This window comes from Canis lupus, chromosome 27 (assembly GCF_048164855.1).
Source record: "Canis lupus baileyi chromosome 27, mCanLup2.hap1, whole genome shotgun sequence".
In the NCBI taxonomy this organism is placed as follows: domain Eukaryota; kingdom Metazoa; phylum Chordata; class Mammalia; order Carnivora; family Canidae; genus Canis; species Canis lupus.
In genome coordinates, this window is record NC_132864.1 from 13,319,190 (window position 1) to 13,346,173 (window position 26,984).

Below are 26,984 nucleotides of genomic sequence, written 5' to 3' on the forward strand. Positions count from 1 at the left end.
CCTTTTGCTCAAATTGTGATCACAGGGTCCTGGGATTGAGCTCATGTTGGGCTCCCTACTCAGCAAGGAGCCTGCTTCTCTCTCCACCCCTCCCCAATTTGTGTGTGTGCACACTCTTGCTCTCTCTCAAATAAATATTATAAAATAAGCTATATTAAAAAGATAGAAATCTAAAATTATCAAAATTAAAAATTTATAAAAAAATATAGGACTTACATTTCCAGCTTGTTACTCTACATATCTAAATGAACTAAGGGTAGGAGAGATGTTTGAAGTGACCCAATACATTCACTTCCCCATTCATCTACCTTATACAGTACTCCGCTAAGACTGATGACCAAATCTTTTGTGCTTGTCAGCAGAGGAACCATTTCCAGAGCTTTAGCCAGGATTTTAGGGTGCTGCTGCTTTGCAGACTGTGTGTTCGCGTCTCCCTGGCTCTGGTTGGCACTGGTGTTGTGTAGCAGTGTTTCAATGAATAGCTGAAGAGCTGCATCGCAGTTCAACTGAAATGTGCTAAAAGAAGCATTCCATTAAAAAAAAAAAAAAAAGAAGTATTCCATTACATTACTAACTTCCCATATGCATGTTTCTGTACAATTTCTCCCTAACACATTCCCATCACTGGACTCCAATAACTTTCTCATTGCCCAGCCTCATTATTCGATTGTATAGCTGCCATCAGAGTTAGTAACTGCCTTTTAAAAATCAGATCTTATTCTTGGTGGCCGTGTTGACACAATACTGGGGAAAAATTTGTAATAAAATTGAAAATATTTAATTCCTCTAATAGGGCAATTCACTTTCTTTTTATTTATTTATTTAATTTTTGCAATTCCACTTTCATACACTTCACAGATGTAGCCAAGATACACAAATAAGGATGTCCACTGCACCAAATGTTTGTAATATTTAAAAATTGAGAACTCAATCATCTATCAATAAGGAGTTAGTTAAATAACTTATTCACACAAAGGAATACCAGAGTTCAAGAGCTATGAAGAAGGGCTATATGTACCAGTCTTATAAGACATCTTGTTAAGTGAATGACGTATGCTACAAAGTGGTTTGTAAAGTATGGTTCTGTTTTTGAGAAATTTAAAGAATGTGTGTTAGTATGTGCATAGGGGAAATAAAAAAACAATATAGGCCAAATTCTTAACAGTGATTATTCCTGAAGGGTGAGATTATGTGGAACTTTGATTCTAGAATGTTCCATTTGAATCAGAAAAAGAATAAACACTTAAAAATTAAGAATAAGGCTAATATAGACAAAAAGACAATTCCAATGCCTGAAGTCCTATTAATCAGATGATAGTTTAATTTGCTATACAGAATAACTGAAATACCAAGAAAAGCTTTAAGTAGGACCATTTTAAAATTTCATTATTTGAAATTCTAAAGGCCAGCTAAATTTATTCAGCTGGACTCCTTGAGGTAAAAGTGTCACTATCACACAAATACAAATCATCAATGCCACACAAGCAGTAAGATTGTGAAATAAATTTGACATTATTCTAACTATTTACATTTCAGAAATGGGGTCAGTCCCTTAAAACAATATGCAAAAATCTACCAGGAGTTCAAATTAATAAATAAGAAAGTGTGTGCATCCCAGTCTGGATTTGTAGCAGTTCAAACTGAAGAATGGCATAGTTTTGTTATTTCAAAGTATAGTTAGAGCTTCTTAGAGCTATGAACAGCCGAGAGCCTTTGCCTTTACAGGTTCAGGATGGTGATGGCCAGGGTCCTCACTAACCTGTTCTCTGTCTACAGGAAGAGCTGGGTACCTACCTGGTTTGAAAGCTATGTGGCCTGTGTGCCTCTGTGCTAGGCAGCCTCATAACACTAACTCTGACTTCACAAACTTCTGTCACAAACTGGATAAGGGTCATATAGCACCTTTAATATTTTTAAAGCAGTCACTTATTATTTGACCTTGAGCAGGTTACCTAACATGGGTTTGTTTCCTCATATATAAACTGGTGATAATATGCAATAAAAATTGTAAAAATTAAATGGTGTATGAGAAAGCACTTTGAAACTGACAATGTGTCACCAAACTAGTCATCCTATTTATTAGATAAACACCTGAGATATTATTTATTCCTACTCATCACAGTGAATTATTATCTATAAACAAAACGTTCAGTCTTAAGTTTTTTCTATTCACTTATTATTTTTTAAAAATCTCCCTAAATCATACTTTTCATTATGTCTTAATTTAAGATGACCCTGCCCCTGAGTTAATCTGATTTATACGTTCAATTGCTCATAACAATATTCCCAAACTTTCTGAACATGGGGATCATCTGGAACTCCTTCCTATTAAGGATCAGATTCTTGGGGGCTCAGCCTAGATCTGCTGAGTCAGAACCACAAGGGAAGGGCCCAGGAATCTATAATTTAAAATCAGGTGACTTAGGTGATGTTCATCACTTGGCAAGTCTGGGAAACACTGTTACATGATAACTTAAGAAAATTTAATCTGGTTCTAGATTTACTCAGTTTGGGGATAAACAAAAGAAAACATCAGGGGTCCATGGACCATAGTCATCTTTATTATCATCTTCTTGCAGTAAGGAGTACCTGTTTTTTAAGCTAACAGCAAAAATACCACTAAGGTTTAAAGAATTACCAGCAATATTCCAAAATGACGCTTGTGTCCATATCTATATTCTCCACGAGAGCTTTAATGAGGTCCTTCTTGGTGAGAGAATGTTGCCTGAAAACTGGCTGAAAAGAAATCTAGAAATAAAAAGCAAAAGAAAAAACCCAATAAAGTAAAATGTACTAGAAAAAGGACACCATGGTAATTTACTTTTTTACTATCCTTTTTATAGAGAAACATTTTTCTAGATTCCTCCATCTTCTTTTATTTTTTTATTTTTTTTATTTTTTCTTTTTTTTTTTTAAATCATCCCACCCACTTGACCATCACCCTAAGATTCAGGTATACTTGGCTGTGGGTCAAATACCTCTCTTAGTCACACTAACCTTTGGCTCTTCATCAGTTGAGCATGGTTGTTAGCGATAACCAGTCCCATGACTGCATATGATTTAGACATCAAAACACATACCATTTCTGCAGTGATTACACATTTGATAACCTTACTATGTGTGTATAAAATAAAATGTTTTGGGCAGCCCAGGTGGCTCAGTGGTTGAGCTTCTGCCTTCGGCTCAGGGCGTGCTCCCAGAGTCCCAGGATCGAGTCCTACATCGGGCTCCCTGCATGGAGCGTGCTTCTCCCTCTGCCTGTGTCTCTGCCTCTCTCTCTCTGCATCTTTCATGAATAAATTTAAAAACCTTTAAAAAAACTAAAATAAAATAAAATGTTTTTCATTCAGAGTGTAAAGAAAATAGGGTTTTGTTTTTACAAAGTGAAAAATGATTTTTCCCTGGTAGGAATTCTTTTTTTTTTTTTTTTTTTTAAGATTCTTATTCATTTATTCATGAGAGACACAGAGAGAGAGGCAGAGACACAGGCAGAGGGAGAAGAAGGCTCTCTGCAGGGAGCCTGATATGGGATTCCATCCCAGAACTCCACGTCCTGAGCAGAAGACTGGCTGAGCCACCCAGCAGTCCCTCCTTATTAAGAGTTCTTGGCATACCTATATATACATTGATGTTATCTTTAACCAAACAGTAGCACAAAAGTATGAGGTTACAGGTCAGGTCTGAAACACCTTGGATGTTAATACTAGATATATTTCTATAAATGAGAAAGCTAAGTAGACAAAAATATCAAGCCTCTTCTAATTTCCTTAAAAATATAGAAAAAAGAAATGAAGCAAACGGTCCTTATTTCTTTAAAACATCAATTAAATTTTAATATAACTAAAATTTATGAGTCTACAATATACATTCTTTCTCCAAAGAAAGGGCAATGAGAGCTTTGTTTTCCTAGGGAAATCATCACAATGGATGAAATTTCATGGCATTCCAAAGAATACTCACACCAAGTTTGCCAAGATTAATACCCCACCGGGCATCAGTACTGAGCTCGCAGAACTTGAGCTCCATTTCTATTTCCTGATAGAGGCTGGCCAGGTGAGAGCCCACCAGAGATACTGCCTAAAAAAATCAAAATATAAAATTCAATTGCAAATAAAATATGTGAATATGTTCTAACACCTTTTAGATGAAATCCAACAATAAAAATCATAATCTCTCTTTGTGGTAACGTGTAGAATGTTACATATTGCTTTCTACACGGTCATTATTCATACAATAATTAGGTCATTCAACTTGTAGTATGATACCATAAATTTAGTCTGGCTTTCCTTCAAAGAAAAGGCCAAATTTTGGTTAACCTGCAAACAAAACACCCATAAAAAGCAAATTTTAAGACAAATATCATCAGAGAGAACTTTTGTATCCATTACCCTTGTCCTACAAAAAAAGCATTGGCTCATGTCTAAGATTTCAAATACACTAAGGTAAATATAAGTGAAGATCTATGACTATATACAGATTTAATAAGTAAACAATATTAAAATTTTGGGGGTTGAGCAATGCTTATAACATGCATGTAGTTCATTAGTGTGCCACTACTCAAGGAAAAGCTGGTAGAAAGTAAGTGAGTGAGCTCGACATTTCTTCTGCTTAAGTCTTTAAGATCTGGGGGCAAAGCCAATTTCATTTCTTCCCCTACATCTTTTAATACTTCAAGAACTGAAGCTGTGCTTCCATCGGTCATACCAAAATTTTGTCATAATTATGCCATGCTTCATCTATGAGCTTCCAGAGTTTTTCAAACACTTCTTTTCGGGGTAAGAGAGTGCAGTAACCCAACGCCAAGTCAAGATCCACGAGGCGACAATTAAATACCTATCAGAAGAAAGTATCAAGAGAAGACAGTCTTTACAATCAAAACAGAACCTGGTTTCTGAAGGTTGTTACTAAATTTAATTACAGACCTTAGGAAAGAGTGTTTCAGGAAAAGTTATTTAAAGTAACTTAGTTACAACTTGTTTACTTAGTTTTAACATCCTTTATCATTATTATAAATTTAAGGAAACAACTCTAACAGTTCTATATGTCACAGAACTCCTACTTTCTTCTCCCCTACATGACAATTCCATAGCTTCTCTTCAAACCCCAACACCCCCTCCTCCCCACCCAACTCTTATCCTCACTGAGAGATAAGAAGCAACCAGAAGAGAGGAAGAAAAATAATTAATTTTAAAAAAGAGAGCTTACCAAGAACAGATACTCACTTTGTACAATAATGTTGTAGCATTTCCCCTGATAAATGTAACGGCTTTCTCTTTCAATTCCATAACAACATGCTTTGATTTAACTAATGTGGCCTCTCCAAACAACTTTTAGAAAAGAACAAAAGAATCTTTAGGCCCACTTCAATCTATGCATCATTCTAAAACCTTTTCTTAAATATTAAGGAACTTTGGAAATTCATCATTATATGCAAAATGTATGGGTATTTATTTATTTATTTATTTATTTATTTATTTATTAATGATAGTCACACAGAGAGAGAGAGAGAGGCAGAGACACAGGCAGAGGGAGAAGCAGGCTCTATGCACCGGGAGCCCGACGTGGGATTTGATCCCAGGTCTCCAGGATCCCGCCCTGGGCCAAAGGCAGGTGCCAAACCACTGCACCACCCAGGGATCCCCTGTACTGGCATTTAATCTATGATGACATATCACTATGGCCGGAGGGCATGTGTGGGGGGGTTGTGGTGAAACTGACTAGGAAGGAGCAAAAAGGAACCATTTCAAATACTCTCTCTTGATTGTGGTGTTGGTGACATGGTGACTACATTGGCTGATACACTTAAAATGTGCAATTTTGAAAGCTATACCTAAATAAAGTTAACTTTTTAAAAATTGGTATTTAATAAACATCAATAGAATAGCAGTGAATACAATTCTCTCAGAGACTAGTTTCATAAGAACATTATCAACAGGTACTTTGTCTTCTAGATACTTTAAAAAAATTTTTTTTAATGTATTTATTCATGAGAGATACACAGAGAGAGGCGGAGACCTAGGGATAGGGAGAAGCAGGCTCCCTTCAGTGAGCCTGATGCAGGACTCAATCCCAGGACCCCGAGATCATGACCTGAGCCGAAGGCAGATGCTCAACCACTGGGCCACTCAGGCACCCCTTCTAGACTCTTTTCAATTATGCCATCAGGTAACAATTATAAAAATTTGGGCCATAATAAAACAAATAGCAGAGTTTTGACATAATGTGGTCACTGAGTTTGGAATAAGTAGACATACCACTGCAACTTAAAACCTCAGCCAACTAATTTCACCTCCCTCAGTTGGCTTCCTCATTTGCAAAATGGAGACTCTCGGGTCGTTGAGATTGAGTATGAGTGTGCAAGAACCCTGAACTACACCCGAATCTTAGTAGCTGCTCAGCAACTATTTCTTAACTCTGACAAATTATCAATTTCCTTGCTTCAGAGTCAAAAGAGAAAATGTGAACTCCAAATTCCTTTGTTTGGCAGTACTTTTATCTATATTCAACCAAAGTGAAAGCATTTGTTCTCAAAACTATACCTTTCCACTCAGACTGTCATTCATCAAGCTTGATGCAGAGTGCTGAAGACAGGTACCAAATGAACCAATGACAAATCTTAGGGCCAGCTCCCACTGGCTAGATTCTTGAAGGTTTTGGAGCAGGGCAGAGATGGAGTTTATAATAGGTAAAATAAGGTTGTCTCCTGTGAAATGATAGAAGTGTTTCATTTCAGGAAAAGTATGTTAATCCAGTTAGATTTTTTTCAAGAAAGAAAGATATTACTGAAAATTGTTTCCAGGGACAGCCTATGTTTTCAGTGGAGATGATGATCATAGAATTGGTTCTCAAAGTAAGTAAATGAGAGAATTAACATGGACTTGATTTAAACCAGAAAATAACTAAATATGATTATAACTTGTCTATTTTGAGATGCTTATTAAGTCATTAGCTGGAAAAAAAAACCACTTCTCCATTGGGAAGGCCAAAATTTTTTTTTTTTTTGGGGGGGGGAGGGAAGGCCAAAATTTATGAACAGATTCATAAACGTTAATGTCATGAGCCAAATAACACACTCTCCTGACGCTTTGGAAGATTAACACTGTGACCATAATAATTAAATAACCATATCAAGAACATTAAGTCAGATTCGTATCCATGATTTCAACAAATTTCTGTATTGGCGTATTTACAACAGTGAACATTTCTGATGTCAAATACCTTCATTAATAGAGCAGTATGGTAAACTTGTAGAATCCAAGGGATATCTCTTGCTTTCTACAAAACAGAGTAAAATATGTAACACTAAATAAAACAACTCCCTCATATTCCAAGAGATATTTAAATATTATGCTATTATCATATAATGTTTTAAAGCATACTGTCGCTTTTAAAAAAACCATTTAAGTATATATTCAGAAAAGTACACAGATTAAGTGTACAACTTGATAAAGTGAATATATCCACAGAACAGCACCCAAACAAACAAACAAAAAAACCAAACAAACCCAGAACCTTACCAATACCCGAAGCCCCCACTTTCCCCCATTCTAGCCACTGCCCACCTCCAAGGGTAACCTAATCAACCACTCTCCTGACTTCCAACAGCACGGCTTCCTTGTAACCTGTCCTTGTACTTTATATAAATGAAATCAGATGGTACATAGACATTCTTTTGTGTCTAGCTTTTTTGCTCAACATTATGCCTGCCAGATTCACCATATTAAGGTGTTTAGTTCTAGTTCCAGACCTCCACAGTCAAAACTAGTATAAGGCAGAAATACACAGAAAATGACACAAGTGACAATTACCAGCAAGAGGCACAAGTGATGCAATCAATTCATAAATAACAGGGAGCACCATCTGTGTCTCAAGAACTATTCCATCTTCACTGAAGAAGTCACTGTAGGACCACTCTTCATATGGATCTTTGTGAGTTCCGAAGGAAGTCTGAACACCAAATCACATGGAAATGACACAAGTAAAAACACTCCAAAAACACAAATACCACCTTCACCAGGCAGAACCCAGGATCAGATATATTAGAGCCAAACAGTTTTGATGGTCAAAATCAACAGTGTAGTTTGTTTCTTCAGGTCTGCGACTTATAGTATAGTAACGTAATTTAAGATTAAATTGTTATTCTAAAAGAAGGACAATGTCCAGAGATGCCTCATTTGAGGCCAAACCTTTTTTTTTTTTTAAGATTTTATTTACTTATTCATGAGAGACAGACAGAGAGAGAGAGAGAGAGGCAGAGACACAGGCAGAGAGAGAAACAGCCTCCATGCAGGGAGCCCGATGTGGGACTCGATCCTGGGACTCCAGGATCACGCCCTGGGCTGAAGGTGGCACAAACCACTGAGCCACCCGGGCTGCCTGAGGTCCAACATTTTAAATGATAGTGCAACTTAAAGTAGCCAATAAATGAGACTGGAAAAGAGGTCTCAAGCCCTTGAGTTTTCTGGCCTCAGATGAGAAAACATAAGAGACAGATTTGGTATTTTTGTAAACTACACAAGTGATTTAAAAGTGGTACATAAAGGATGGGCAGGGGTTTTGTTTAAGGAAAAGAAATCCAAAAGCAATTTACTTTCATTAGAACTCCACAGTCATCCATTTGGCACTGTCTGGAAAGCTCTACTGCCATTAAGGTATATTTACATAGTTCTAAAGCATCTAGTAAAAAATCTGAAAGAAAATGGAGAAAAATCATTACACTAATATTTCATGTCAAAAAAATATTTCATGTCTTTGGAATAAAGAAAATCCTCCAGTAACTGACATACAAAATTCTAAAGGCCACAAAGTAGAGAGAAAAGCTTCCATAAAACTATGACTACCCTAAATAATGCAGTTCAACTTTTTTCTTAAGCTCGGCTGAGAAATAAGATCATATATGGAGATGCAAGGAATTTCACAGTCCCATCAAAGTGAGTATCAACAGTCGGAAATGACATTGTTAATACCTGTAAATATTTTCAAACAGTAATCCCCATAGAGAATTTACTATAAATGGCTCTTTGTAAAATGGAGAGGATCTTTTGTCCTCACCACAACATCCAATTGTATAGAGACAGCATGTGGGAGACCAGTAGGAAATGAAGCCAAGAACACAAAACTATATATATTATAAATCTTGTCACCTGGGCTACAGATGGTGGCAGCTTGGCAAGCTAGAGCATGTATTTCAGAAGGAAGATTGAGGCCGACAGGTATTGCCATCGGAACATCGTTAGCCAACATTTGACAAAGCTTCTGACATGTCAGAAACAGCAATTTCCCGGTGTCCACATTGCAGTGATATTTAAATAAGTCTCTGGAAGAAAGGATGTGTTGGAAGGTAGAGCACGCAGAGCAAAAGCAAACGCATTTGCCTTTCTTGGGTCAATATGTGACCACCACCATCATTTAAAATGTCTTTATAACATTCAGCTTACTTGGGACACTATTAACTGTCAGAATACAAAGGCAACCTAAATTCAACAATTAGGTTACCCAATGACTCTATGTGAGTTACTTGCCTTCTATGCTACCACTTTCTTTTTTAAGAGAGAGGGAGTGGGGGCAGGGGGCAGAGAGAGAATCTCCAGCAGACTCCACACCCAGCATGGAGCCCAACACAGGGTTCCATCCATGACCCTGAAATCATGACCTGAGCCAAAATCAAGAGTCAGAAGCTTTTAATTGACTGAGCCACCTAGGCGTCCCTATGATATCGCTTTTGACCCAGAAGTCCACACTAGGCTCTGAGTGAGAAACCAAGAACACTTCTGTGAAAATGAAAATGTCACTGGCCTTACCCTATCACCAAAGAAGTCAAGGAAGCAAGTGTTCCTTCCAGAGACAAGCTGTGCAAGCACAGGGCTGGGACTCACCTGCACCTACTCAGCGCTGCATCCAGATTCCCGTGGTTTAAGGCTCGCAAGGTCAGCTCGGCCTCCTGCTCTTCCATGGACATATGTAGGGCCAGCACCTGTCTGTGCAGCTTGGACTTAGCGCTAAGGCTCTTGTCCTCTGTGGCTGCAGGCTCTGCGGCACTCCAGGATTTGTGTTTGCTCTGTGTGACTTCATAAGCTTTCATGTACTGTTCGCGGAGCTCTGCGACCAGGGAACCATTGCTATAATCTCCGAAGGACAGGAAGACCTTGAAGCTCTCCTAGCAAGGCAAGCAGGATAGCATGACACGTCTGTTTACTTCATCTATCTGTTGTTTTTTCTTTTTACTTTTTAAAAAAGATTTTTTTTTTTTTTTCACGAGAGACACAGAGAGACAGGCAGAGACATAGGCAGATGGAGAAGCAGGCTCCTCATAGGGAGCCTGATGTGAAACTCGATCCTGGGACCCAAGGATCATGACCTGAGCAGAAGGCAGATGCTCAACCGCTGAGCCACCCAGACATCCCTTCATCTGTTTTTATTTTTTATTTTTTAAAATTTTTTAAAAAGATTTATTTATATAGTTATGATAGACAGAGAGAGAGAGGGAGAGAGAGAGAGAGAGAGGCAGAGACACAGGAGGAGGGAGAAGCAGGCTCCAGGCCGGGAGCCCGACGTGGGACTTGATCCCGGGACTCCAGGATCACACCCTGAGCGAAAGGCAGGCGCCAAACCGCTGAGCCACCAGGGATCCCCTCTTCATCTGTTTTTAAAAATCACTGGCGGGGGAGGCCTGGGTGGCTCAGTGGTTAAGCGTCTGCCTTTGACTCAGGGCATGATCCATGATCTTGGGATCAAGTCTTGCACTGGGTTCCCTGTGGGGATCCTGCTTCTTCCTCTGCCTCTGCCTCCCTCTCTCTGTGTCTCTCATGAATAAATAAATAAAATCTTAAAAAAGAAAACCATTGGAATGTCTCAAACCTCTCATTTCTCCCTCAAAGATTACTCCCTTTTAACTTAACAATGTAAGACTTTATGTTTTAAGTTATGAAACGAACATTATAAAAAGTTTGGAAAAGAGGAAAAACCATTTTAGCCCAGGATTTTCTCAGCATCAGCACTATTGACACTATTTCTCAGTGTTGGATGGTTCTCTGCTGTGGCAGAGCCCTGAATAGCAAGAGGGCCAGATTAAGTATTAGATTTGGGTGATTCTACTCAGGTGGCTTGAAGAACCCAGCTTTGCCCCTTTTTGTAATTATTCCTGATTGGTATCTAATTCCGCACCTAGAATTTATTTTTCTGACCCAATTAAAAATTCCCACTGGGGCCCATGGAAGGATACCAAGAGGTAGAAATAGTGAGTCAGACCTCTTCCTCCTTTTTTCTTTCTTTTTTTTTTTTAATTTTTATTTTTTATTTATTCGTGAGAGCCATACACAGAGAGAGGCAGAGACACAGGCAGAGGGAGAAGCAGGCTCCACACAGGAAGCCCGACATGGGCCTTGATCCTGGGTCTCCAGGATCAGGTCCTGGGCTGAAGGTGGCACTAAACCACTGAGCACCTGGGCTGCCCCCTCCCTTTTTTTTTTTAAGTAATCTCTACACCCCATGTAGGGCTCATCCTAAAATCAAGAGTCAGGTGCTCTTCCAAATGACCCCTAGACCACCCCTAGACCTTCTGTTTTGATGCCACACTTTAGAGCAAGGTTTCTCAATCTTGCTGGATCATTCTTTGTTGTGGGGGTTGTCTGTGCATTGTAGCAGCACCCCTAGCCTCTACCATTGGATGCCACCAGCACCCTCCTTGCACTACTTGTGACAATCAAAAATATCTTCAGACACTGCCAAGTATCCCCTGGGTGCAAACACACACCTCAGTTGAGAACTGGTTAACCTAATAAGCAGTGACCATTTGCTTGGTATTTCTTCTCAGTTTCTTTCACCAGCATTTTGTGGCTGCATGGATAATTTCATGTTACCTTCTCCAGTTAACACTATGGCATTTCCCCTTTCTTCATCACTACATAGATTAAAAAATAATGATAATAATTGTAGAAAGATTTGAGAAAGCAAGCGTGTGTGTGTGAGCTGGGGTTGGCGTGCAGAGGGAAAGAAGCAGACTGCTGAGCAGAGCCTGACTTGGGGGTTCAATCCCAGGACTCTGAGATCACGACCTGAGCCAAAATCAAGAGTGTCACTTAACCAACTGAGCCACCCAGGAACGCCACCATAAACATTATTTTTGATGGTTGCATAACTTAACCTATGGTGTAGTCAATATTTATAAAATGTAAAGTTTTGAAACTAATATTTTCCCCAAAATATGAGTGATCTTTCCCAAAGGGTAGCATAATGTAGAAATACTTATTTATGGAAATAAATAGAGGCAACTGGGGAGCTCAGTTGGTTAAGTGTCTGCCTTCGGCTCAGTTAATGATTCTGGGGGGTCCTGGGATTGGGACCTGCATCGGGCTCCCTGCTCAAAGGGGAGCCTACGTCTCCCTTCCTCTGCCACTCCCTCTGCTTGTGCTCTCTGTCAATACATAAAATCTTTAGAAAGGCAGGCAGGCAGGCAGACAATATTTCCTATATTTACTACAGATAAGTTGTGGGAGATTTTATTCATTATATGTTACAGTTCCCTCTTTATTAGGAACCACAGAAATGTTTATGCTTATATATAACCATAGACTATCTGAAAAAATACACAAGAAACTGGTGATGGTGGTTGTACCTAATGAGGGAAACTGGATAGATGGAGTGTCATGATATGAAGAAGACTTGTTTTTCACTATTCTTTTAAACTTTTTAAATCAAAGAATTAATTCCTTATTGTTTGTAACATGTAGTACAGAACTTAAGTTTATTTTTTGTCGTGGTAAAATATACAAACAAAATTAACCATTTTTAAAACCTTTTGAATTATGTATCAGCCATGTATAATCTAGTCAAAGATAAACATAGAGTGATTAAACCAAGAAGTTTCTTTTTTCAATGTGCATCTTTTCCCAAAGGAATGCAGCTTCTACACAGCCAATATATTTCATGACTTTTAAAGGCATATATTTTTATTTTCAGTAATCTTTTTTTTTTTTAAAGATTTTATTCGTTCATTTGAAAGAGAACATGCATGGACAAGTGGGGGGAGGGGCAGTGGGAGAGGGAGAAGCAGACTCAGCACTGAGCAGGGAGCCAGATACAAGCTTGATCATGAGACCCTGAGATCGTGACCTGAACCAAAGGCAGTCACTTATCTGATTGAGTCACCTGGTGCCTCTATTTTCAGTAATCTTTTAATTTTTTTAAAGATTTTATTTATTTGAGAGAAAGGGAAGCAGAGCATGAGCAGAGGGAGGAAACAAAGGGAGAAAGACAAACAGGTTCCAATCCCAAGATCCTGGGATCAGGACCTGAGCCAAAGGCAGAGGCTTAACCAAGTAAGCCACCCAGGTGCCCCCAACTTTCAGTAATCTTAACTGTTTATTGCTGCTGAAACAGTGCCAAAGAGAATAAGCAAGGGGTACTGGTACTGGGGTCAGACAGATGGGTTCTGAATGGTGGTTCACACGACTAGCTTACCATATACTCACTGCAGCATTACTCACAATAGCCAAAAAGTAGAAACAACCCAAGTGTCCATCAATAGAGGAATAAACAAAATGTGGTCCATCTATATGGTGGAACATGATTCAGCAATAAAAAGGAACCAAACACTGACGCCTGCTACACTACAGATGATCCTTGAAAACATCACACTGACTGAGAAAAGCCAGATACAAAAGGATATTGTATGCTTCCCCTTATATGAAATATATAGAATAAGCAAATTCAGAGACAGAAAGTCGATCAGAGATTACAAGGGCTGGAGGGGGAGGGGAGCAGGGAGTTACTACTTCATAGGTAAAAATGGATAAAATAGATAAAAAGCAGAGTTCCTGTTGGAGGTGATGAAAAGCAGATACTGTTGAAGGTCACACAACATTGTGAATGTAACCAATGCCACTGAACTGTATGTTGGAAAACGGTTAAAATAGCAAATTTTATATTGTTATCACAATTATGAAAACTTACTAAGACAATATCCCAAAACCACTGAATTATACACTTTAAATGGATGAATAGTATGGTATGTGAATTATATCTCCATAATGTTTTTTAAATGATAGAGACAAAAAAAAGGAAAACTAGTTATGCTGTATTTAAAATTCCTGAAGGTGGGATGCCTGGGTGGCTCAGTGGTTAAGCGTCTACCTTTGGCATGGGTCGTGATCCTGGGGTCCAGGGATCGAGTCCCACATCGGGCTCCCTGCATGGAGCCTGCTTCTCCCTCTGCCTGTGTCTCTGCCTCGCTCTGTGTGTCTCTCATGAATAAATAAATAAAATCTTTATTAAAAAATAAAGTAAAAAAATAAAACAATAAAATAAAATAAAATTCCTGAAGGTTAGTACAGAAGATTTTAAGGACAGACTAATCACTAATGTCAAATTCACTGATTAGTAACTTAATTAGTAAAGAAATAACGTTCAGGATAACTTAACATCTTTACCTGTAAGCTAGCAACAACTTTAAATTGTTTCAGGAGTTCTTCACATTCATCCTTCTTCTGTAGATTGTCTGTAATTATATTTTTTAAAGTTTTAACAGACATCCAAATTCCCATATTATCAGAATTTTCAAAAGCTACAATTTTAATTGGCTATGGTTTTATCTCAAGTCTTTTCAGAAGCTGAGGGAAGAGAATTTAAGTACAGAAGGAAATCTAATTATTCTTTCTGAAGGTAGAAAACAGAAGTTTATGGGTTGTAAGAGGAATGGTAACTTTTCTGAAACAAATTGCAGCTTTTTTCCCCAAGAGAGTTACTTTATTAATGTTTTACTTAAGTTCAAGTTTAAATAGGTTTTTGCCTGATCATGACCAAATGATAAGTGAGAAATAGGAGCAATAAACACAAGAAATCTAGTCTAGACTTAAATAGCTTACTGAATGAAGTATATATAAACAAATGGTAAGTTGATTTTAGATGCTTCCATTTTCATACCACTAATCAAAAGAATAAAGCAAGGAAGATTTCATGAAAAAAAAAATGGGTAGGATCAAAGAAGACAATGAAAGTCAAAAAGCCAGGGGTAAGGACAAGGGCTGTCACTGATGCTCCTTTCTGAAAAGGGCTAGCTTCAAAACAAAACCAAGAAGAGAGCACAGAGGTACAATCTACCTTTCTGGATGTCACATAGTATTTTAAGAATGTCTACAGATGTCTTTGCTACAGACATTCTCCAGGCCTTGTCCTAAAAAGAAAAACAGAAAATGAAATCTACTTCCTTTGTCACTTCACTAGTACACATACAGACAAATACGTAAAAACCACAATATCAGAAAAAAATAGTAAAAAAGGCTGAAAAAAATGGATCCATGTTAGAGGGAGTCAAGACAGCCAAGAAATGGATCATAATTGAATTATACAGAATGTAAACATGAAAAACACCAGTATGAATGCTTGGATATATGATTTAGAAATACCACAAATATGCAAATCCCCCAAATTACCTTTTAGCTACATTTTGTCAGTTGGGTTTCATTTTTTTAAAATAGTTTTTATTTATTACCGGACTAAACATTTAGCAAAGTTCTCTGGAAAAGTTAAAAAGAACTGAAGTTGTTTAAGCCTAGGGAATGGAAGTCTAAGGAATAATCATTATCTTCCAGACCGACAAGTTTAAAACAAACAAAAAGACAAGAAAAGTCAAAAAAGGAAAAGCTTTAATTTTTGAAAGATTTTATTTATTTATTCATGAGAGACACAGAGAGAGCGGCAGAGACATAGAGGGAGAAGCAGGATCTCTAAGGAGAGCCCACTGTGGGACTCGATCCCATGATCCTGGGATCAGGCCCTGAGCCAAAGGCAGACTCTACCACTGAGCCATCCAGGTGCCCCAGAAGGAAAAGCTTTAAAGACATGATGTAGGTGAAACGCTTAGAAAGTGCAAGGTCTGGGCAGCCCGGGTGGCTCAGTGGTTTAGCACCACCTTTGGCCCAGGGCGTGATCTTGGAGACGCAGGATCAAGTCCCATGTCAGGCTCCCTACATGGAGCTTGTTTCTCCCTCTGCCTGTGTCTCTTCTCTCTCTCTCTCTCTGTCTCTCATGAGTAAATAAATAAAATCTTACAAAAAAAAAAAAAAAAGATCTATAAGGAGCTGAAAACAGGACCTATCTCACAACCTTGTTGTGAAGAGGAAGTACACAATTCTCTTAAAGTATGTAACCTGGGGGTGCCTGGGTGGTTCAGTCCATTGAGCATCTACCTTTTGCTCAGGTCATGATCCCAGGATCCTGGGATCCAGCCCCGCATCGGGCTCCCTGCTCATTGGAGAGTCTGTTTCTCTCTTTCCCTCTGCCTGCCACTCCCTCTGTTTATGTGCTCTCTCTCTGTCAAATAAATAAGTAAAATCTTTAAAAAATAAAGTATTTAACCTAAGATCCCCAGCATAAGAGCATAATAAATATTACATACAAAAAAAAAAAATTAAAAACCAACCCTCATTTCTCTAAAGGTAAAAAATTACTGAACTGGACTGCTGAGGCAGATTGGGGGATATCTGTCTCTAAAGGATAAAAAAAAATCTCAACTATCCTGGATAAATTAGGTATTCAGTTCCTCACCTCTTTAAAGAAGAGAACCAGCACTCTTGTAACTATTCCTAAATTCCAATGTTCTAAGATTCCTTAGATGTCCATGGGTTCTGTGGCTGACATTATTTTTTTAATTAATTAATTAATTTTAGAGAGAAAGAGTAAGAGTGAGCAAGTGGGAGGAGCAGAGAGAGAAAGAGAGAGAGAGAGAATCTTCAAGTAGACTCTCCACTAAGTGAGGATCCTCATAACCCATGAGATTATGACCTGAGTTGAAACTAAGAGTTGGATACTTAATCAACTGAGTGTGGCTGACATTGTTCTTTGATAGTAATGACTATGTCCCACACAACACAAAGCACTTCATATTGCAAAGCTTTACAGAAAATACTTTGTGTACAACAACTACTTCAATTAATCCTTCTGGTTTGTAGATCCTTGATTATTCAATGGAGGCTCAAGCCACTGCTCCAAAGCAGTAATACGTGGTTCTCTCCTATGTAGTAAATTTACAGAGGGATTTTTACATGACATTCTAACAGTGAGAACAGATTTTCTTCTGTTTATCTGTCTTTTCTACCCTGTTAATTAATATCCATAATTATTTGGTTTATCTACATTTTAGTGAAAATCTCACCTCTTTAGAATCATCTGGTTCTTCTTGTAATGCCAATCGTGCCCATATGATTACCCGTTCTGCAGTTTTCTCAGCTTCAGCAGGAGGCAAAGACCTCAACAGAAGGACACAGTCTTCACCCTATAGACAGAGTTTGAAAGAAAAAAAACAGCTGGTACTTGTAAAGGACAGTTTAAACTTACTTCTTGCTTTTCTATTTAAAGGTAAAAAGACAGCACTTAAAAAAACAATATGGTCTGACGTTTTAAAGAAGCCGATAACCGGTTTTGAGGACAGCAAACAAAAAAATTAAATTCAAATACAACCCTTTGTATTTTGTAATTCTTAAGTATGCTCAAGGTTATAGAATATCAAAATAAAGACATTTAAAACACAAAAAGAAAACGCACATCCTATTCTGGAATCAGAAGTTTCTGGAGTGCATATAAAACAGGAGTCTACTTTTTATAAACACCAAAGAGTATGAAAGCCCAATAACTAGTCACAGAATACTTCTAAAGAACCTATAAATATGAAGAATGTGTTCAATTTAACGTCCAATGTTTTCACCTTGGTATAGCTTTCTTTTGTGCTAATCTATTCGGATTTTATTGATTTGAGCTTTTACAGATTTACTTAACAAAGAAACCTAAGAAAGGACAATACAGAACTGTCATACCTGTTCTCTATCAATTAGGTCAAGAATCCTCAGACTGTAAATTTCATCACTGGGCAACATATATGCTTGGGCCACCTTCAAAGCATCTTCTAAAGAAGATGGGACATCTTGCTTGAGAATGTATCTGACCACCCTCTGAAACAAAGACCATATATACATTTCTTCATTATGAAATCTCAGAGTATCCAGAAATTCTTTGTTCACAAGGGCAAAGTACTCATCACAATAAAATCAAGCAGCAAAAAAACTAAGTTGTGTGAAAAATTAAAACATGATTTATATTCTACTATCATAATTTTATGACAGTCCTGTCTACCTTCTCCTCACCCCACCCTCCCAGGTCTACTGAGGTATATAAGTGACCACATTGCATATATTTAAGCTGTACAACGTGATGATTTAATATACTCCTTTAGCTTTTTAATGCATTTGTTTTGTTTTGTTTCTTTAAAAGATTTTATTTATTTATTCATGAGAGACACAGAGAGAGAGAGAGAGAGGCAGGGACACAGGCAGAAGGAAAAGCAGGCTCCATGCAGGGAGCCTGATGTGGGACTCCATCCTGGGTCTCCAGGATCAGGCCCTGGGCTGGAGGTGGCGCTAAGCTGCTGAGCCACCAGGGCTACCCTTAATGTATTTGTTACGTGTGTATTTATCTTTACTATTCTAATAAACAAAAATTGGATAATTTTTAAAGAAGTCTGTATTTATTTAAATTTTTTTTATTTATATAAGTAATCTCTGTACCCAAAATGGAGCTCAAACTCATTACCCTAAGATCAAGAGTTGCTTGCTCTTGATCTGAGCCAGCCAGGCGCCCCTGAACAACCTATTCATGCTCTAACAAAAGGGAAGTGGTGAAGAACCTAGCTCTGTTAGCCTTTAAGAATATAAAGTCGTCATTCCATTTCCCAAGCTGCCTTCAGAATGGAACAGCAGGGTTCAGACTTTTCAACTACTGTACTTACCATGATTTCCTTGTTTAAGAGATTCACTTCCCTTACGCCATAGCCTCGTAAAAGTTTTTTCATCTCCATTAGTTTGTAACTTTCCTGCAATAACTTGACTCTAAAAGGAAATTTGTTAATATTTTTTAAATGGTTTTTAAAGAAGATTTTATTTATTCATTTCTTTGAGAGAGGGAGAGAGCAAGCCAAGTGCATGAGCAGGAGGGGGCCAGTGAGTGGGCAGAGGGAGAGGCAGAAGCAGACTCTGCACTGAGTTTGGAGCCCGACATGGGGCTTGATTCTAGGACCCCCAGACCACAATCTGAGTGAAAATTAATAGTTGGATGCTCAATTGACTAAGCCACCTAGGCACCCTAGAAATTTGTTGATATTAACATGGATTGTCTTTTTTTTTTTTTTTTTTTAATGAAATACTAAGGGACACAGTAAAGGGCATAAAGCACAAGTGAATGTCCAGTGAAAACATGAGGCTTATCCAACACAACTATCTGGGAGACTGTCATCTTACTTGGGATGGTCCATTTCTAAGTGCTGTCTCACCAGCTGCTCCACAGCTGCACTCCAGGGAACCACTGCCGCATACATTATCTTAAGCACAGCATCGAATATGAGCTACAAAGACACATAACATACTGACCATGAAGAGCCCTTGGATTTATGTTTCGTGCAAATTAATGACACAACCTAATCTATAGTAGAGGTCTTATATCCACTGTGTAGTACTCTGAGAATATCTCCTCTGACTGTAAAATTGTGTATTTGTTCTGATTCTCACGCATAAAGAACAATTTAATTATTTAGAAAAACTGAAAAAAATATTTTCTCTGCTGAAAGTTGTCATATAGCTCTATTTTTTTCTATAGTCTCTAGTCTGTGTTTAAAAATATTTTTCATGGTTTTATTCATACTTTATAATGGTGACCAGTAACAGTGGAAAGTCATAATAAAAGTATGTTATAACATATCAAAAAATGTGTCTGTGTGTGTATAATTATAGAAAAGCCTAGAAATATATGCACCCAATCATCCATGGTAGTTCTTCTAGGGATGGGAATGAGAACATTTTTACTTCTTATTTTCTATAATTAAAGAAAATGGAATTTGTGTGGATTTATTTATTTTTTTATTCTTTTTTTCCCCAAACTTCACGAATTCTCTTTAACAAATATAAGTTGCTTTTGTGATCAGAGAAAAAGTTTTAAGAAGAGATGCAATGCTCAAAAGGAACATCTACTTGGTCACCATTTACTTACATCTGTGTCCGATAAACATCCTATTACTGCCATGGCTTTTGCTTCCCATGCAGTTTCAAAGAGTGAGGTGGACTTTGAGCTACATCTCTTCAATAAATCCTAAAAGGAGATAAACATATATTTTTTTAACTAAAAGCTTTAAATTTCAATCCAAGTTTTAATTTAAAGCTTACTTTCAAAAAGCAGTAACAACACATTTAGGTAAATAGCTTTTATGGATGTGGAAAAAACTACTTAGCCACGAACCTTAAATAATGCTCAAAAACCACAGAATTGCTAAAGCCTTGGCCATTAGTTTAATAAGCTACAATAATCTCATTTGTAGATTCTTCAAGAATGTTTCCTTAAGTTTTCTTTTCTTTTTTTTTTTTTAAGATTTTATTTATCTATTCATGAGAGACACAGAGAGAGTGAGGCAGAGGCACAGGCAGAGGGAAAAGCAGGCTCCATGCCGGGAGCCCGACGTGGGACTCGATCTCGGGACTCCAGGATCACGCCCCGAGCCAAAGGCAGGTGCCAAACCACTGAGCCACCAGGGATCCCCAAGTTTTCTGTACCATATAGAACTAGTGTACAAAACATTGCTCACATTTGTTGAGCTCACACTTCTATTATTTTACAATAACCAATTGGAGAAAGCCCTAATATTATTCCATTCTCCCCAAGGTTACCAGTCAATCAGCAGTGATTATGCCACATTAACCAATACAACATGCTGCATAAAGCCCCACGGTAAAGCATGACATTCCTTAAAGAGCTAAACGTTTATACAATGACACACACAGATGTAAGGAAAAAAGACTAGATCTAAAGTAGTTACCTCTATGTAGAGCAAGAGAAGTTCCTCCTCTTGTAACCCATGTTCCTGCATATAAACTCTTACAAACTTCTCTAAGACAGAAGGGATCAGCTCTGGGGCTAACACTTTATCAAACATGCGGAACACAATGGTGGTTGTATTCTCCTGGATCGCAAGAGAAAAGTGGCATAGGTCTAAGTTCTAGTCATAGTGGCTGTGATTACAAAATAATAACATTTCTGATAAATCTAGACTTGTACCTTTTCAAAATCAGAGAGAGCCAACTTGCAGTTGTATTTCCTATGCAGTGTGATCAACTCCTGTAAATTATGTACCAAAGTCCTTAACTGACATACTTCCTCTGTGTTTTGATAATCCTTCTAAAACAAAAGTATGAGGGGAAATATACAAGAAGTCAGAATTATTTCAGACAAAATAAAAAATGACCATGATTATGCATATAAGAGGAAATCTGCACCTAATGTCTTCAAATTTTGTAGAATTTTAACTCATTAATACTAGTGCAAATTAACATCAGAATCCAACAGAAATCCAAAAGCAACTTTCTCAAAAACAAAACAAAACAAAACAAACAGAAATATACACATACAGAAAAACTTCAATGTTAGGGGTGCCTGGGTGGCTTAATTAGTTAAGCATCTGACTCTTGATTTTGGCTCATGTCATAATCTCAGGGACCTGGGATTAAAGCCCCATGTCGGGCTCTGAATTGAGCAGAGATTCTGTTTGAGGAGTCTCTCCCTCTCTCTTGCCCCCTGCTTGTGCTCTCTAAAATACATAAATAAATCTTAAAAATAAATAAATAAATAAAAACTTCAATGTAAGTACAACTTTTTCTTTTAAGATTTTTTTGGGGGTTGGGCAGAGGGAGAAAGAATCTTAAGCAGGCTCCACGCCCAATGTGGAGACTGACACAGGGCTCAATCTCACAACCCTGATATCACAATCTGAGCCAAAATCAGAGTTGGATGCTCAACCAACTGAGCCATGCAGGCTTCCCTAAGATTTTATTTTTTTAAGTAATCTCTACACTCGATGAGGGGCTCAAACTTACAATCCCGAGATCGAGAGTCTCATGCTCCACCAACTGAGCCAGCAAGGTGCCCCTGAATGTTAGTGTAGTATTTTATACTTAGTTACAAAAACATCATTTAGATGGCCCTCAATATCCTATCTGTATAAATCAAGACCAGATATAAAGCTGTAACATTTCCTAAATTTAAATACAAGGAACAAAATTTTCAGTATTGATAAAGACAACAGGGAAAAGAGTAGTATTTTATAGCAAAAAGAAAAAGTTCTTCTATGGAAAGATGTATTATAATGATCAATACACATCACATATTATAATACATATTGACTACATTTATCAATATAATGCTTGAAGAGTATAGAAAAAAATTCCTGTTTCATTTTTAACAGTGTAAAACCAGTATGTATAATTATTGGCAGGAATCTGCTATATAAGAAAGGAGAACATTTATCATTTAATTTTGGGCCCTAGAAATGTAAAGAATAGGTGTAATTTCATAATGTATATTATGATCATATATAAGGTCATACCTTCTGGTACTTAAATCCTTAATACTTTTGTTTTTTGGGGTTTTGTTTTTGTTTTTGAGAGAGAGAAAGTGAGAACATAAGTGGGGTGAGGGGCAGAAGGAGAAGCAGACTCCCCATTGAACAAGGAGCAAGATGTGGGGCTTAATCCCAGGACCCCGAGATCATGACTTGAGCTGAAGGCAGAAGCTTAACCAACTGAGGCAGCCAGGTACCCTATCCTTAATACTTTTGAGTTGAGATCATACCAGGATATCTCACATATTAGTTCATAAACTAATTTATGGCACCCCGACAAACTTTTCAAAAATACAACAATGTACTTTTTTTCAAATATAATGAATGCTTTCTAGTTTTTAGAAACTTAAAGAGGAAAAAAAATTAACTTAAGAAATTTAGAAGCCAGATAATAAATTCAGTTCATGAACCTCAAATTAACATCAAATATAATATCAGTATTCCTGAGCTTAGTAACATTTCTAGCACTGCAATTTTTTTCAGTCAAAAAGTTCCCAGAACTTTTTTTATTTTTTTATTTTTATTTTTTTTAAGATTTTATTTATTTATTCATAGAGATGCAGAGAGAGAAAGAGAGGCAGAGACAGAAGCAGGCACCATGCAGAGAGCCTGACGTGGGACTCGATCCAGGGTCTCCAGGATCACGCCCTGGGCTACAGGCGGTGCTAAACCACTGCGCTACCGGGCTGCCCCCAGAACTTTCTTTAAATTTGATCTTTTAAAAATTTGGCTAGTACTTAAGCCATAATGGCTATCAGAATGCCTAGGAAATATAATCAGAACTGGGAGTAGTTTGCTGGTTTAAATAATCTTTGAAAACTAATCCTAATGCATTATTAAATTTCATTCATTTAAAGGACTGTGAACTGCTGCCAATGCAGAAAATCCCAACTCTACTACTTCGGAGTATGCTTTATATTGTTTCCTGTTTGGCTGGTTCAATAGAGAAAAGCAAAGCACTAAAATAGGTTGAAGTTCTGATAGGAATATTAGGAAGAAAAAAAGGACATTTTCCTTTTTCGTGAATTTTAAAAGCATACAACAAAAGAACATACAAACAGAAAATTTAAGTGGATATATTTCTAAGTACATGTAAACAAACTATTTAACATAAATTGAATGCTTTATTCCTAAAAATTCATTTTCTATATCATACCAAGGAAATCCAACGCCAAGAAGACACCAATACCAACTCATCCGGCTTTTCTGCTGTAAAAAACACCTTTGCTAGTTGAAGTCCATTTTCTGGCCAGTTTGCCTTTAAAGAGTAACAGAGACCATTAAAAGTAATGTTATATGCCACTGGGAGTGTTTGAAATGTTTTTTAAGGGCTAATTATACTGGTATTACCTTATCAGTTAATTCAAGGTTCCTGGCTGCTTGTTCCAACCATTTTGCAAGAATTTTCTGAAATAGACATATCATTTAAAAATACAATATTCAGCAGATAATCACTAAAATAATTTAAAACCCCCATGATAATCTTTCAACAGAGACACTAAACAAACTACCTGATAATGGTGCCATTTACTATTTGGTGATCTAAGGTAAAGGCTATATTTGAGTCATCCAGAGTAGAAACAATGAAGGCAACTTACCTGCCCTTCAGGTATGGCCCTTCTCACAAAAGGGATCACATCATTTTTAAGCCACGGACAAAGCTTTTGTAAAGAGACTGGTGTAGAAATCGAGTTCAGCAAGTTCTCAAGCATTTTCACATCAAATCTGCTTTCAAAATTTGCCTAAATGATACAGAGTGAGAAATTAAGATCTATTGGACAAATTTAAAAATGACAGCCTCCCCAAAAGGTAAGACCTGTTAGACAGTCATTTCAATAAATATATTACTGACTTAATTATGAGCACTTAAGGGTGATTTACTCTGTACTGATGAGTCGCTGACAGCCACAAATTCCATGAACTCTCATGGCAACAAGTACCAACTAATCAATCAGGTGACAGTGACTGTGGAAATGGCAAAGGAAGGAAAACTTAACAGGAGGTGAAAGTACAATCTTATTTTTTTTTATAAATTTATTTTTTATTGGTGTTCAATTTGCCAACATATAGAATAACACCCAGTGCTCATCCCATCAAGTGGCTCCCTCAGTGACCGTCAGTCACCCAGTCACCCCCACCCCCCGCCCAAAAGTACAATCTTAATAAGCAATGGGTCCATTAATGACATCACACCAAGTTACTTTTTGGAGCTAACAATACCTCCCCAATCAGAGCAGAAGTGCTAATGCACAATCCTTTACCACAATCCCAGCTACAACAGAAACATCCTCTCCGATACTTTTTAAGAAACCCATCAATAGGGCAGCCCAGGTGGCTCAGTGGTTTAGCGCCACCTTTAGCCTAGGGCCTAATCCTGGAGACCCAGGATCGAGTCCGACGTCAGGCTCCCTGCATGGAGCCTGCTTCTCCCTCTGCCTGTGTCCCTGCCTCTCTCTCTGTTTCTATGTCTCTCATGAATAGATAAATAAAATCTTAAAAAAAAAAAAAAGAAACCCATCAATAAATCATTTAATAACATGTTGCTTTTTTTTTTTTTTTAAGATTTTATTTTTAAGTAATCTTCATGCCCATTGTGGGGCCCAAATTCACAACCCAGAGATCAAGAGTCACATGCTCCACTGACTGAGCCAGCCAGGTGACCCAAAATATTGCCTTTTGAGCTAAATTTAGGAGTTAATTAGACTCTGGGATAAAACACGTTTCTAAGGTATCTTCACCTCTAATTTAATATCGTTGGGATAATTTTATCAAACATGCCATTTCCCACTCACACCCGACATCCTTCATCCATGTGTAGACAATGGATTCAATCACTGATCCTAGGTTCCATGAAGCCATTAACAACAAAATGCAAAATAGATTACCTGATGTCGAAGCCAAAGGTACTGTGCACAAACAAGGTTTCCTTCTCTTAGCTGTAAAAAGATATCCTTAAGGTCATCTTCATTATTCAGAAATTCAATCCAAGAACTACCACTGCAAAGTCAGAGGAAAAAAGTTAGTAGTTAAAAAAAAAAAAAATTAAGGTCATATGTTACAAGTGGATACTATTAGACATTTAAACTAGTGGTTTTTGGGCAGCCCAGGTGGCTCAGCGGTTAGCGCCACCTTCAGCCCAGGGCGTGATCCTGGAGACCTGGGATTGAGTCCCACATCAGGTTCCCTGCGTGGAGCCTGCTTCTCTCTCTGCCTGTGTCTCTACCTCTCTCTCTCTTTCTCTCTCATAAATAAATAAAATCTTTAAAAATAAATAAAATAAACTAGTGTTTTTCCCCCTCAAAGTTAAAAACAAGGGGACACCTGGGTGGGTCAGAGGTTTAGCACCTGCCTTCGGCCCAGGGAGTAATCCTGGAGACCCGGGATTGAGTTCCACATTGGGCTCCCTGCATGGAGCCTGCTTTTCCCTCTGCATATGTCTCTGCCTCTCTTTCTGTGTCTCTCATGAATAAATAAAATCTTTAAAAAAAAAAGTTACAAATATTATAGAGTAAAAAGTAATTTCCTGCTCCTACATTCCTCCCTGAGAGCCATATCTCTTCTTGTAGGTCCTTCCTAAGATAATCACTCTATATACAAGCAATTATTTTAAGTATTTTTTTGAGATTTTATTTATTTATTTGAGAGAAAGCAAGCAATCAAGTGAGAGCAAGAGCCAGGGAAAGGGCAGAGGGAGAGGGAGAAGCAGACTCCCTGCTTAGCAGGAAACCTGATGTGGAACTTGATCCTGGGACCAGGATCACGCCCTGAGCCAAAGGCAGATGCTCAACTGCTGAGCCACCCAGGCATCCCCCCTCATTCATTTTAAAAACATAAAATAATAAGATCACCTGGGTAGCTATATTTATACAACATACAAATATATATATGTATATAAATATATATATTTATACATATATATATTTATATACATATATAATATTTATCCCTTTATTTCCTTTACTCCTCTCTCTCAAAAAAAAAAAAAAAAATAGGGCAGCCCCAGTGACGCAGCGGTTTAGCGCCGCCTGCAGCCTGGGGTGTGATCCTGGAGACCCGGGATGGAGTCCCGCGTCGGGCTTCCTGTATGGAGGCTGCTTCTCCCTCTGCCTGTGTCTCTGCCTCTCTCTCTCTCTCTCTCTTTCTCTCTCTGTCTCTATGAATAAATAAAATCTTTTTTTTTTTTTGGTAGATAAAGGTTTGTTTAAATAAAATCTTAAATAAATAAATAAATAAATAAATAAACAAATAAATAAAATCTTAAAAAAAAACCCACTACATGATACTGGTGAATGAATAATATAAAATTAACTGAATACAAAGTCCAGAGATAGACAAATACATGTCAGATTATAGCCTCACACTGCAAACAGCAGGAAAGGGGGACTGACTAGCCACAAGAAAAAAATAAAACTTCTATTTATTAATTTGACAATAAGCTAGTATTATCTTTAAGATAACTCTATCTCAAAAAAGATAGTTCTATCTCATATGTGTAGAGAATGATATTCTTGTTGCTTATGTTAGTATATCTAATAGAATCAATTGCCAGAAGTGAAAT

The 26,984-nt window shown here is 37.6% G+C and overlaps 1 protein-coding gene across 8 annotated transcripts in view; it reads right to left on the bottom strand.

The window, feature by feature from the left end:
- The window catches only part of KNTC1 (kinetochore associated 1), a 90,338-nt gene that overhangs the window by 34,643 nt on the left and 28,711 nt on the right, over positions 1-26,984 (bottom strand). For 5 of the 8 annotated variants that reach the window (XM_072802345.1, XM_072802343.1, XM_072802348.1 and 2 more), the window contains exons 21-44: positions 25,312-25,423; positions 24,025-24,168; positions 23,777-23,833; positions 23,583-23,684; positions 21,088-21,207; positions 20,849-20,992; positions 20,029-20,127; positions 19,284-19,387; positions 18,776-18,875; positions 17,808-17,942; positions 17,150-17,269; positions 15,097-15,169; positions 14,427-14,494; positions 9,876-10,156; positions 9,144-9,316; positions 8,591-8,688; positions 7,809-7,947; positions 7,219-7,275; positions 6,540-6,703; positions 5,223-5,327; positions 4,705-4,833; positions 3,961-4,077; positions 2,639-2,748; positions 309-516 (exon numbers count right to left, since the gene is read on the bottom strand). In XM_072802345.1, the coding sequence (XP_072658446.1) occupies positions 309-516; positions 2,639-2,748; positions 3,961-4,077; positions 4,705-4,833; positions 5,223-5,327; positions 6,540-6,703; positions 7,219-7,275; positions 7,809-7,947; positions 8,591-8,688; positions 9,144-9,316; positions 9,876-10,156; positions 14,427-14,494; positions 15,097-15,169; positions 17,150-17,269; positions 17,808-17,942; positions 18,776-18,875; positions 19,284-19,387; positions 20,029-20,127; positions 20,849-20,992; positions 21,088-21,207; positions 23,583-23,684; positions 23,777-23,833; positions 24,025-24,168; positions 25,312-25,423 (2,959 nt within the window). The remainder of the gene's footprint in view (positions 1-308; positions 517-2,638; positions 2,749-3,960; positions 4,078-4,704; positions 4,834-5,222; positions 5,328-6,539; positions 6,704-7,218; positions 7,276-7,808; positions 7,948-8,590; positions 8,689-9,143; positions 9,317-9,875; positions 10,157-14,426; positions 14,495-15,096; positions 15,170-17,149; positions 17,270-17,807; positions 17,943-18,775; positions 18,876-19,283; positions 19,388-20,028; positions 20,128-20,848; positions 20,993-21,087; positions 21,208-23,582; positions 23,685-23,776; positions 23,834-24,024; positions 24,169-25,311; positions 25,424-26,984) is intronic. The other 3 variants (XM_072802349.1, XM_072802350.1, XM_072802351.1) reach the window with 3 other exon arrangements.